The sequence below is a fragment of the Echinops telfairi genome, unplaced genomic scaffold (assembly GCF_000313985.2).
Source record: "Echinops telfairi isolate 266 unplaced genomic scaffold, ASM31398v2 ScPeMD7_25;HRSCAF=90, whole genome shotgun sequence".
NCBI lineage: Eukaryota > Metazoa > Chordata > Mammalia > Afrosoricida > Tenrecidae > Echinops > Echinops telfairi.
This window is the reverse complement of record NW_022103922.1, coordinates 390,233-403,953: the sequence shown is the minus strand read 5'-3', so window position 1 is coordinate 403,953 and position 13,721 is coordinate 390,233. Positions and strand designations below refer to the sequence as shown.

Genomic DNA, 13,721 nt, shown 5'->3' with positions numbered 1-13,721 from the left:
AGGGAGGGTAAAATGAGCTGATACCGAGGGCTCAAGTAGAAAGAAAATGTTTTGAGAATGATGATGGCAAAAATGTACAAATGTGCTTGACACAATGTATGTATGTATGGATTGTGAAAAGAGTTGTACGAGCCCCCAATAAAATGATTTAGAAAAAAAAAGTTATAGTCTCGGACACTCACAGGGGCAGTTCTCCTCTGTCCTGTAGGGTAGCCATGAGTCTGGGGGCTTAAAAAGGCTTGTCTTCAAACAAGCGGCCATCTAAGTGAGACATCAACTAAGTCTGCATGGAAGAAGCACACCAGCCTGTGCAAAACAAAGACGGCAAATAATAAAATATAAGTCCGAAAGAGGGAATGGCATGAGAAATTAAATTCGGAACACTGGTTTGCAAAGGGGCTCTGGATGACAGTGGAAGCCCCAAATCCACTTGCAAGGTCCACCCATGGATTAAGCCTCCTGTGAATTCCCTCTGACCGCAGTTGACCAAGGATGAGGACAGCTGCGTCACCAGACAGATTACAGCCACTCGCCTTTCTGACCCGTTTTGAAGTTGTTCCGGTCACCATCTTTTCTGATTGACCCGAGATTGAGGTTTCCCTGTTTTGTTTTGTAATTATTGCTGGGTTGTTTTGGTTGTTGTTTCTTTCCCATTTGTGGTTCATGATTCCCTGTATATGAAATGCAGGACAGGTAAATCTAGAGACAGTAGCTGAGTAATTACCGAGGGGCATGGCAGCGGAGGGTGAGGAAAATGGGAAGTAAACAACAACGAGGACAAGAAATATAAAATGTTCTAAGCTTGACTGCGGTAACGATTGCACAACTCTCCTTAATATGATTGAACCACTATATTATGTAATATGTGAATATATGGCAGTAAAATCATTTTTATAAAAAGAAGAAAACATGATATAACCAACAGGTGAATGAAGGGGATAAAAATGGAGTAATTAAAAAATAAACCATTCAAAAAAAAAAGAAGAAAAGAATGACAGGAAAACAAAACAAAACAGAACACATAAGATAACTAGGAAGCAAGTATTAGGATAGTACAATTACACCCAAGTAAATCAGGAGTTACAATAAATGAAGAGACTAAATATAATAAAAACAGACTGTCAAATATGGATTTAAAAAATGATTTACCATTTACAACCATATATTAATTATATGCATTTATGAAATAATCACAAAAGATAAAATAACTGAAGGAAAAAGGATGGAAGGATATACCATGTACATTCTAATAAAAATTAAACTAATATGGTATATTAATATAAAATTAAAGATTTTGTAGTCATTATTTAAAACCAAGGACATTTTATAAGTGCTTAATTAACCAAAAAGATGGAATGATTATAAGATCATAAGTATCTAGTAAAGTACCTTGAGACAATATAAAGCAACAAATCAATTAAAAGCAGCCAACTCCCATGACAAGGGGAAGCATGACCACATTACGCTTCGTAATTCACAGAAAGGGCAGGGAGAGTCTACCAATCTAATGAGTGCGCTTTATCTAACTGAAACATACAGAACACACTCGCCAGCAGCTGCAGGATACATACTCTTCTCAAAAGCATGCACCATTGTTGAAAATGCTGGGCTGGGAAGCCCTGTGAGACCAGCATTCAGTCAGAATGCAGAGAACCCGGGCTGAAAGGGGACAATCCAGTGGGATGTGGGTAATACTTTGAAAGTAAGTTTTGTGGGAAGCAGCTAAAGCCACCCCAGCGGATTCTGACCCACAGCGACAACCTCCAACTCGACCTAACCCCTCCACCACCAGGGCTCCCACGTGCAGCCTGACAGGGTCTATCACAAACTGCGGCCACCCAGCAACCACGGCAAAGAAGAGAAGACCAAGGAAGCTCATCACCAGCCCAAGACCTACGAGGGCAGCCGGTGTTGGCCAGCACTGAGGCCCTGCTCACCAGACTATGTCCCCCGTGCTCCATGCCCCCCACCTGCTAGGGCTTCTCTTTCTTGGAGTTCAAATACACTGTCGCTTCCATCCTTTCATTTTCCTTTGAATAATGAAATACTTATCCCCCAATTCTTAGATTTTTATTTGCTGTTGCTCAGAATTGGCACAGCTGTACTGTTTGGGACACTGATGATACTTTTCAAGCTGCGTGACCATTCTCAGCCCCCAGGAACATAAGGTCGCTGTCCCCTAAGGTCTCCATTGGACTGACAGAGTAACTACTGTCACTCTGATCCCATGTACACGCTGCCACCGAGTAGATACCAACTCAGCGCTACCTGGCAGGGTTTCAGAGACAGTAAATCCCCATGGGAGAACCACCTCTTTTCCTCCTCAGAGTGGCCCCACACTTAACCCACGGCACCACGAGGGCGCCTTCCCATCTCTGTGGGCAGTTCTTAAAAGAGCCGTGCTCACAACGGAACTGAAGTGGCGCCTGGTTTGAGGTGACTTTGGGGGATGATGTTAAGGTTTAAGGATGACTCAGGAAATCGTTTCAGAGTTCCTCCAGCCTCCATAAAGTCTGGAGTCTGTAAGAACTCTATGTTCTATTCCCCCCACCCCACCGCCCCCGCTACTGCTGCCCTTTTGATCAGTATTGATCTTTGATCAAAACATTCCCTGCTGCTAGTGGCACCATCCATTTCTTCTGGTCTCCTGGCCCAGGAGGCAGGGAGCCATAGGCTCCTTCTCCTCCTCTTCTTCCCTACTCCCCGCCTTCCTCTGTTGTTCCAGATGCACAGAGACCAACTGCTGTGCTTGGGTAGCTGTTTGCACAACTGTAAGCCCTACACCATAACCCAGGAGGTGGAATGGAAGCACTGGACAGGTCAGTAGACCGATTCATTAGGATGGCTCATGAAACCATGACCCTCACCCTCCAAACCAAGAAAGGACCCAGATCCCAGGAGGTATTTGATTGGAGGAAAGCAGTCTCAGCAGCTACACTTTTCCATTCTTTGTTGTTGTTGTAAACACATCTACCACACGCCTTTCGTCAGGTCAGCTTTTGACAGGTGTACGACCTTACAGTAACCAGAGGTGTAACCCTCCCCTTAGTCAATGTGATTTTTCCATCACCGTTAACAGCCCCTCCCCAGTTTCCCTCATGGGTTTACTTTCTGTCTCTCTATGTCCTTTGAGTGCTTGTGACAGACTTTGTGGCCCACTCAGCCTAATGTCTTTACCATCTGGCCCCAGGCAGAAACTGCTGCTGTTACAGAATGTGTTTGAGAGCCATGGATTAGAAGTGAAATTGTAATCAAAGAGCGTGCGTGCAATGACAAAAATCAGAGCAGAAGGTAATGAGGACGGAGTAACGAAAAGGAGAGGGCCAGCAAGGCGACAAGCTGGACCTGTGAGAGGGCGGATTCAATCGACCACACCGCACAGGACCAAGCAATCCCTCTCACCAGGAACGAGGAGAAGCATCAGACACAGGCGGAACCACTTTGTGCCACAAGTAGGCCAGTGCGGGCGGAATGGACGGAAGCCCAGAAAAACACGGCTCACCAAAACGAACACGAGAACACAGGGCAACCGTGAGCCGCCTGATGACACGGCCACACCTGCACAGCCACGTTCACACCCAGATGGCGCCCCAGTGGCTCTACTGAGCATGGGAGACAGCAGAACAATCGAAAATAATTTTCCAGAAACCTTCCAGAGAAGAGAAAAAGGAGAGGTGGTTCATAACTCAATTTATGAGACCAGCAAACCTTCTATCAGGGCATGGCCAGGGCATTTTGGGAAAGGGCAGTTGCAATCCAACCTACCAGAATTCAAAGTAAACCTAATAACACATGAAGAACAATATATGATAGATTTATTCCAGAAATACAAGTCTTAGCTTTTGCTGATAAAAAAATGTAATTCACCATATTACGAGAATAAAGGAGAAAAAGTACACAATCATTTCAATAGACTCATAAAAACAATAACTCACGACAAAACTCTCAGCAAACTAAGAATGGAAATTCCTCAACCTGAAAAAGGGCATCCCCACACAAAGTCAAAGTCAAACCCCCCACAGCGAACATCAGACTGTGTTCGATGCAGTCAGGCCGCCTGACTCAAAACGACCCCACACAGAGACCAGAGCCCATCCCTGCAGGTCCTGCATCTCCCTCGCACTCTGCTATGTCTGAGCCCATTCCCTCAGCCGGTGTCTCCACCTCCCTGAGTGTTTTCATCTTCTCCACGGATCCCCCACTTTGCGGAGCCTGATGTCCTTCTCCAGAGAAAGGTCCCTTCTGATAACACGTCCAAAGAACACAAGACACGGTTTCCTCTCATCCCTGCTTCTAAGACGTATCCGCTGTTTCTCTTGGAAGCCTGTGGTGTGCTCTGTGTTCTTCGGCAACACTGTAATTCAAAGACAAAAATTCCCCTTTGGGTTTCCTGATTCAGTGTCCGATTTCTGCAAACCTACCAGATGACTGGAAACACCGTGGCCCAGACAGGGAACATCAGTCCCCAATGGGCCATCTCTGCGCCCACACTTTGAGAAGGTCTTTGGCAGACTTGTCCAGTGCAGTACATCACAGACTGCTGCTTCCATGGCTGCTCACAGGAGATGGGAGGAAATGAAGTCCTGGACAGGCTCGATCTTCTGTTTGTCAAGCTGCTCCTTACGCATCCAGCGGGGAGGACTTTGCTGTCGGTGGCACTGTAAGCCACACTGAAGGCTGTAGTTGTGGATCATCATCAGTAAGTACTTCAAGTCCTCTTATCTTGAGCAATCAAATGTGTGTCATCTGCGTAATACAGGCTGTTAATAAGCCCTCCTCCAATGTTGCGGCCTTCTTGTTATAGTCCAGATTTTCAGATTATTTGTTCAGCATTCTGGTTGAATAAGTATGGTGAAAATAAATAACCTCATCACACAACTTTCCTTAAACCACACAATACACCCTTGTTCTGTTTGACTGCCTCAGGGTTGGTGTACAGGTTCCACGTGAACACAGTAAAGCACTCAGGAACTCCCATCTGTCTCGGTGTTTTCTACAATTCTAATGATCCACGCTGACTGGCTTTGCATAGTCCATAAAACAGAGGCAAAGGTCTTTTGGGTCTTCTCTGCTTTTAGCCAAGACCCACCTGCCATCAGCAGTGACGGCCTCATTTCAGGACTTCTGCAGACTGCAACCATTTAAGAATCATCTTCAGCAAGGCTTTTCTTCTGATAGTCACGAGACTGTTTTATAATTTCCACATGCTTCCCGGTCACCTTTCATTGGAAGAGGCACACATACTCTCTTCTGGTTGGTTGGGTCAAGTTTCTTGGCATAGATGAGTGAGTGCTTCCCCAGTGGCACCCATTTGCTTACACCCGACTCAATTCCTAGAGCTCTGTTTCTGGCTGAACCTTCAGTGCCTTTGAGTTCCCTCAACCCCATCGGCTCTTCGTCCTAAGCGGCCTCCTGAAATGGTTGAAAGTCGGTCACTTCCTTCCTTTTAGTACGGTGACTCTGTGTACTCCTTCCATCTCCTTCTGATGTTTCCCGCCTCAGTCAATACCTTGCCCAGTGCTGTAGGTTCAGAGCGTAGGCACAGCCTGGTCCTGTGTCTTCCTCACAGTGGTTGGTACGGTGGAGCCCACTGCTGCAGCCATGGATCAGTCCAGCTCATTAAGAACCTTCCTCTTTTTCGCTGACCTGCTACTTTACCAAGCATGATGTCTTTTCCTTCAATATTGCAACTCAAGGCAGTGATTTGTCATTTTTGCAAGACTTCTACATTACAAATGATAAAACATCATGAGCGAAAGGAAGAAAAAAACCTAAGCGACCAGTGTGTGGGTGGTGGGGGAGGGGGGTTCGGCCCTGGCCTGGGTTGGAAGACTATAAGCTCACGGACCTTATCTGAGTCTTTGCCGGCTTTTGGCAGGAGGCCGGGAGAAGAGACGTCAGTGGGCCGGTGACAGAATTTATCCGGAAGTGCATGGGGCTTAGAGGGGCCAAGGCAACGTGGAGGGAAGGAAAGGAACCACCCGACCTGATTTTGTGACGGACCCTAAAGCCACCATAATCAAGACAATAGAGACCAGCAGACAGACTCCTCACACTCACACAGTCATCTCGTTTTTGACAAAGGTGCCACAAGGGAACCCAACAAGGGAAAGGACTCGTCAAGTCATGGTGTTGGGAGGATCTAATACCCACACGGGAGACACAGGCCCTCAACTCTCACCCCTGCTAGGCACAGAAGTCACGTCTGCGTGTGTTCCAGACCTACGTGCAAACGACAGGGCAGGTATCTCTGTGGCCACGAGAACGGCAAAGACCAAGTCATAGCCATTAATCAATCGGAAAGGTGATCATTAAAAGACACTGTTAGGAAAATGAAAAGCTACAGACTTAGAGACAATGTTACCAATGTATACAAAAGACTCTTAAAACTCAGTAATAAGAGGCAAAAACCAGTGGCAAATGCAGAGTATAAACGGATACGTCAAAAAGAAAATGCACACGGGCCAATAAGGACATGGGTGTACTGGTGACTGTCGCTTGTCCTGAGGGCCTCCGAAGTGCACACTCACAACAGCCCCGGGCCCGACGGGGAGAAGGCCTGCCAGCTGCTGCCATGTTTGAGCCCACGGTGACAACTGCCGTGGCGATAATCCACCTTGTTGAGGGTCATTCTCTTTTTTGCTGACCCTCGACCTTTTCCAGGGACTGGCCCTCCTGGTGTGAGATGAAGCCTCGCTCACCCTCACTTCTAGGGAACAGGAACCATGACACTGGTCGTCATTTAGAAACCCACTGCCATGGAGTTGATTCTGACTCCTATCAATGCTACAGAGCAGAGGAGGATGGGGCTTCCATGACTATCTGTCTCCCCTGCAGCAGACAGCCCCAGCGTTCTCCTGAGGAGTGGCAGGTGGCTTTGAACCACCAACACAGCAGTTAGCAGCCCAATGTTTATCCCCCAGTGCCACCAGGGCTCCTGAAAGTTACAGTCACACTAGTAATTATACTAAGTAGTTATTATACTAAGTCCCCCACGAGCTGAAGGTCATGGATGTCTAAATCTGACAGGGCCATTAAGGGTGCATTGGTGAGGGTGGGAGCAACCAGCAGAGGCCAGAGAAGGTTGGGGGGCTGCAGAGGCACCCCAGGACAGAAGCATCGTGGCAACCCAGAGAGTGAGACTAAGTTCAACACACAGAAAGCAGTGACTGTCCCCTGCAAGGGAGGCAAAGCCAGTGTAGGCCCACTGAAGCATGAGGAGGGAGGTCGAGAGCCCACTGCAGTGCACGGTAATGTGTGGTCTGTCCAGGAGCCGGAGCCTGGATTAGAGTGCAAAACGGTATGTGCATGAGGAAACTAGGAGTCCAGCCCCGGGCCCAATGCACAGTAATGCATGCGAGTGCTGGGGGCCTGAGCCCAGGGTGCAGTGCACAGGAAGTAGTGTGTGGCCTGCCCAGGGGCCTTTGGGCACAGCACACAAAGAGGGGGAGCAATGGCTGGGCTGGCCTAAGACACGCACCGTGCCAACTGTCTTAACTAGAAACTGGGGTCCTGAGTGGGAGACAGGTGGACACTTTGGCTGAGGAACAAGATCACCCAGAAGCAAACGGAAGGACCTCTAGGGGTCCAGAGCAGCCCAGGGAAGTCAGGGACAGGGGCCACTGGGTGCTGTCATGCACCCTATAGCAGGATCTGGCATTTCCCAGCAACCCACAGGAGGCTGCTGGTGGGGGGAGGAGTCACAGGGAGAGACCCCCTCACCATCAATGTCCCCTCCCTCTCACTGGGCCTCCTCCTTGGGTGCTCAGCAGAAGGACCTCATCCAGTCTACCCAAGGAGGGCAGCCTTGGGGACAGGCAGGGGTTCCTGGCTGCTTTGGGAGTGGTGGTCTGCCCAGTACACGGCTGGCATGAGCAGGGCAGGATTCTGCTGGGCAAGGACACATGCAGGTACCTGCTGTCTCTGCTGCCCACTGCGCCCAGGGAAAAGAACCCATTCTCCAGGGAAGGGGCTTAGGTCTCCTGGCCTCCCAGCTAGGACCACCTCCCCCATGAGAACTGGCCAAGGGGAGCAGAGGGCCAGCGGGAGCCCTGACTGTCACTGAGAGTCCTCCAACTGCCTATCCAAGGGGCTGTGTCCCTCTACGCCAACTGAGACAACCGAGACAAGGAGGTGGCCATGAGCTGAAGGCCCTGTTGCAGGGCCAGGGCCTACCTGTCCTGCTGGAGATGGGCAGTAGTACCTGATGGGTAGGTGCTAGGGAGGAGAACACTTCCTGGGGGCACACAGCAGCCCGGGCCCTCTCCTCCAGGCAGGACCCTCCTCACACCCACTCCATTCCCACCCCGAACGCATTTCCCAAGTGTTGGAATGACCCTCAGGAAGAGGGAGTCCTGGGGAGCGGCGGTAAGGGGCTCTGAGGAGTCGTACCCCCCCCCCCCCGCAACATGTATTAAAAAGGAGGAGGCACTCACCGGGCACCCAGCAGGAGGACTGGCATGGGGTAAGAACAGAGGGTTTCAGAAAAGACACTGGTGAGAAGCCAGCAGAATAGTCCCCACACAGAAGGGGGCAAAGATCACCAGATGCACCCAGTGTGCTCTGCATCCGCAGCAGGGAAGAACCAGGAGGGTGCTACCAGCACCAGGCCTGAGGCGGCACTGCGCCACTTGGGTACAGCAGCCAGGAGGAGCCCACCCTGGGCCGAGACCACCCTCTGCCCCAAAGCCCCTCAGCTACCCTCTGCCTCAGAGCCCCTTAGGCCCCGTAGGCCCCCAGGGCTACCCTGAGGGACGGCACTCAGCCCCTTTGGCACCAGGTGCCAGTTGACCCCTTGTAAAGTCTGGGAACATGGGCAATAGCAGGGGAAGGTTCTAGAAGGATGGGCCCAGAGAGGGCCTTTGAGGGCTAGGAGTCAGGCAGGGGCCCAGGAGAAACTGCAGTGGGGGCTCACCTTGCGCCCCCTCCCCCGAGCACCAGGGCAATGGCGTTGCCCGTCAGCACCCGAGCCAGGCGGGAGAAATCTGAGTGCCTGTCGGGTGGCCGCTGGAACACTCGCTCATACATCTCCACCTGCGCAAGGAGAGCAGATGGCAGGCTGGCCTGGGACCTACCAGCCAGCTCCACCGGAGGGACCACTGTCGGCAGGGGAACCAGGCAGGGGAACCAGGGAGTGGTCATGACAACTGTCTAGAGCCCCACCCACCCACCCCACCCCGCACCCAGAGCGGGGCCTCACCAGTTTGGGCAGGCTCCTTCGGGAGAAGACACGCCGGGGGCAGCACAGGTGCAGGTGGCCCGAACACCAGCTCCGCATGTTGAGCCACTCCACAGTGCGCGCCGGCTCGGGGCCCTCCTCTCGGTGCAGCAGGATCAGCTGCTTCTGGGCGCGCACAGCAGTGTTCTCCAGCATCTGCTCCAGCTGAGGGCAGGTGGGCAAGGGGAGGGGCTCCCAGCGCCTGTGGGCCAGCCCCGCCCCTGCCTGGCCCAGCCTACTGCCATCCCTCAGAGCCTCTGATCAGCCTGAACCCTGCCCACTGTCCTGCTCACAACCTCCCCCACCGCCCCAGGACCCACTCACCACTCCAACTCTACCCACAGCTCTGCAGTGCCTACACCATCACACACACACACACCCCCCCCCCACAAACATAGTCCCCCCACCAGCCGGCCAGTCACCATCCATAAGCGCCTCCCACTGTCCAGCTCACAGCCACACCCACCACCCTGGGCCCACCCCTGCCCCTGCACCTGGCCCACAGTGGGCTCCTGCTCGCCCAGGCCCACGATGAGGATGCAGTCTGCCTGCCGGATGCAGCGCTGGGTCCACGGCGTCAATGTGCTGTCTGCTTGGTAGAGGACAATCCGGTGGATGTCCTCCTGCTGCCCCAGCCAGCTGGACAGCCGGTACTCGTGGACACTGGAGTCACAGAAGAGCCCTGTCCCTCAGCTGGACCTGGGGGTAGTGGGGGCCCTCCAGGCAGAGTTTTCAGAGCCAGGATATGGTGGCCAGGCTGGTGCTGAGACCAGTGGGTAGAACTGACTAGCTGATGAGGACAAGGGGCCCAGGAGAAATAGGGACAGCCCTAGAGGTCCACTGGGGACCAAGAAGTCCACCATCCACCGCCCTTCCAGGTAGGGAGCCATGCAGCCATCTGCCAGCTGGGCCATTCATACCCTTAGAGCTGGGCATGCCCTCTGAAGGGCTATGGGTGCTGGACACCGGGACCCTGCCCACCTACCTGCCCCTGGGTCTGCAGCCATGACAACAGCTTACTGTCAAGTACTATCTCCTATTCCCCCCCACCACCACTCCATAGCGCCCCTACCCAAAGACCACGCTTCAGCAGGCCCTCCCCCGGGCCCCAGGAAGACACGCACCAGTCCAGAGCAGCAGAGCCCAGGCGCTGCTTGATGATATCACTGGTCAGCAGCAAGACAGGGCCTGAGGATACAGTCAGAGACATGTGGGTGACGGGAGTGGACGGCCAGGCCATCACAAGTTTTCCCCTCAGGCTGCCCTCCACTTCCCACGGGTGGGGATGTGCCAGCCTTGAGCCTGCCACCTAGTCCTGCTGAGGAACAGACTGCTAGGGGACAGGCACCTGTCACCACAGGGCCAACCCCTGCAGGGGGTGGGGTGGGGTGGGTGCCAGGCCTGTCCATCTCAACTCCAGGAAGAGGCTACACTCTGGGGTTGGGCAGCGCCCTGGCCTATGCATGCACCTCAGTCACAGGGGCAGGGGCCGGGGCCATGAGCAGCCAGGGAGAGCTTGCCTGCGGGCAGCAGGTCTGGGTTGGAGAGAAGATGGTTGGTTGTGTGGTAAGTCGCCTGGCAAGCAGGCAGCCTTCATCTGGAGCGGTTCTGCTCCATCCTGCGTGAGGCCCTGAGGGGCCGTGGATGCCTCTGCAGACTGGAAGATGGTGTCGTACTCCATGGGTATAGGAGCTGACTCACAGACAAAGGCCTCCACGGTCTGCACATAGGATGCTCCTGAGGCCAGGCTACCATCCGTCCCTCATGGGCGTCGTTTCAGTACAGCTAGAGGCCACTGACATGAGGGAGGGTGAACACTAAGGTGCTTAGGGCTCTACCACCCTGGCTGGACCCCCTGCCTTAGAGTATACCTCCTGCCCTAGACCTGCATGGCCAGATGCAGGGAGGTATTCTGGGAAGGCGTATGGGTTCCGGCTCCGGCCAGTGGAGGCCCAGTAGGCATCTCCTTCTGGGGAGGACTTTGCCCCTTACCTCTTTGGGGCAGGGACGCTTTCTTTAGAAGAGCCAGGCCGCAGCAGGCCTGGGACTGAGAGGACATGGTCCTTCCTAGCATTCAACCCTCAGCAAGCACACCTTCCTGAGCTTGGTCTCCGTACAAGAGGCTCTGAGCCAGGGAGGCTCCCTCATGCCCATCAGGCAGTCTCCATCCGTCCCCCTGTCATCCAGTGTGCACCATCTTCATGGCCTTGGCTCTCTGAACCCATGGGAGGCTGTTACGTCAGTCCATCGTGTAAGAGGGGAGGGGTCAGCTTGCTCACCATCCTGGCTACCAAGGAACATCCCAGCCGTGTTTCTCCTAGGATAGTAGCTTTTCTCTCCCATGGTATACTCGGTTCTTTCGACCACTACCAGAGTGCACACCTGAATGCCTTCGTCAGTGCCCGCCTCTGCACTCACCAGAGGGGATGGACAGCAAGACCTGGCTCGGACAAAATGCGCCTCCTCCTTGCTCCTCTTAGCTTCACAGAGGCCTTCTGCTGCAGGATCCCCAGTCACGAACACCCTACGCCTCCTCACCGAATCTCTCATGCCACAACCAGTCCTGACTCTCCCATGAATTATAACTTAAACAGCAAGGTGGGGGCGGGGATTTTTAAGAGAATGTCTTTCTGATGCTGGGGAAGGAGGACGTGTCTTCAGTGGGGCACAAACGTGTCAAACGTAAAGGGGAAACAGGAATCGTCCGAAGGCCTCTGCCCATCTACACTCCCCAGCAGACTCCTCCCCTCGAGCTGATGCTGACTCGCGACCCTCCTGGACAGGCTAGGGCTGCCCCTGGGGGCTTCAGAGACCACCATTCTACAGGAGCAGAAAGCCCATCTTTCTCCTGCTGCCATTAAAAGATAACAAGGCAGGCAACCAAGAGGGAAAGACACCTGCAGTCTGTGTGTCCACAAGACGCAACGGCCTCTTGCAAACCAAGCAGAGAAGACAACGCAGCCACCGATCAAAGTGGGCCACAAGCGGAGCTGGCCACCCCAGCCGAGCCGGCTCAGTCACAGGGAAAGACGCACAATAAGCCGTGAGGAGGAGGGAGTGGGCAGAGATGAGGAAGGGAACATGAGGAGCTCGCGCTGTGGGGATGTGCAAATGGGGTGGACACAAGGACCCCACATGCTCTGGGGACAGGAAGGTAAGTGGGATATGAGGGCCTCTCCTGCCTCAGGGAAATGAGCATGGGCCTGTGGAGCCCACTTGCCACAGGGGCCTTTCTGGCTGAGACAGAACCTCCAGCCACAACATTGTCGCTACAGCCAAATCATGTGATGTGATGTAAGACAGATGGCTAATGTGAGCCACTCTCAAGAGAAGAGCCAACAGTGGAGACCACTTTGGGAAGGACACATACATTAGTCTAAGAAGCAAAGCTTGCAAAGCAACTACCACGTTTGCAGAGCAAGAGAGGAAGTCCCTCAGCGTGGGGTCAGAACGGACTCAATGGCACATGACAACCACGGCAGCACGCCCGTGGTGCTCACGGAGCAGGCGTCCTCAGAGTGGGTGGACACAGGGCACAGCAATAGGAAAAGCAGCAGCTGCCGGCTGGACGCCAACTCGACAACTGAGGGAGCCGGTATCTGAAGTCACAACGGCACCGGATGGGCTTTAAGGTGGAATGTAGATGGCAGAAGAAGTGTTGAATTTGAAGATCAGTTTTTAAAAGATTAGGAAGAGAAAAAAGGGGTGTGTGTGTGGCCATGGGACTATATCAAACAGTTCAATATACAGGTAATTGGAGCCCCAGAAGGAGTAGTTGAAAAGTAACAGCTAAAATATGTCCTAAATTTAGTGAAAGACATAAATGTGTAGATTCAAACCCCACTGCAAATCTCATGCAGGATGAATATGCAGCAACCCTGAGGGTTTGTCTGTCCTGGATTCCCTGTGCTGCGAGCTCTTCTCAGCACCAGTGCACATCCTCTGGTCTAGTCAGATTTGTAAGGTAGAATTGGGGTCATGATAGTGGGGGGAGAGGAAGCATTAAAAAACTAGAGGAAGGTTGTGGGTCTTGTCAGTGCATAAACTGATGGATAAACCCCTCAGGACCAATAAGGGGAGTAGCGATACTAGGAGGTTAAGGGAAGTTGGGGAGAGTAAGGGGGAAAAATCACAACAATCGATGTCCCAGGGGGACGGACAACAGAAAAGTGGGTGAAGGGAGACAGTAGTCAGTGTAAGACAAAAAATAATAAGAAGAATAAGAATTTATAAATAATCAAGGGTTCATGATGGAGGGATGATAGGGGAGAGAGGCAAAAAATGAGAAGCTGATACCAAGGGCTCAAGTAGAAAGAAAACGTTTTGGAAAGATGACAACATATGTACAGATACATTTGACACAATGGATATAGTATGGATTGTGATGAGCTGTGAGCCCCCAATAAAGTAAAATTTAAACTATATATAAGAGTCAATTGGGCCTGTCTGGATAGGACAGGCTGGATGAACAATCTGGAGGAGAAAACAACGGGACTGACAGTTC

General features: G+C 52.4%; 1 protein-coding gene across 1 annotated transcript in view; it reads right to left on the bottom strand.

Annotated features, from left to right (window-relative positions):
* The window catches only part of PNPLA7 (patatin like phospholipase domain containing 7), a 49,904-nt gene that overhangs the window by 9,461 nt on the left and 26,722 nt on the right, over nt 1-13,721 (bottom strand). Inside the window, exons 23-26 of the mRNA XM_004714465.2 lie at nt 10,342-10,405; nt 9,712-9,880; nt 9,200-9,382; nt 8,915-9,033 (exon numbers count right to left, since the gene is read on the bottom strand). Coding sequence (XP_004714522.1) covers nt 8,915-9,033; nt 9,200-9,382; nt 9,712-9,880; nt 10,342-10,405 — 535 coding nt within the window. The remainder of the gene's footprint in view (nt 1-8,914; nt 9,034-9,199; nt 9,383-9,711; nt 9,881-10,341; nt 10,406-13,721) is intronic.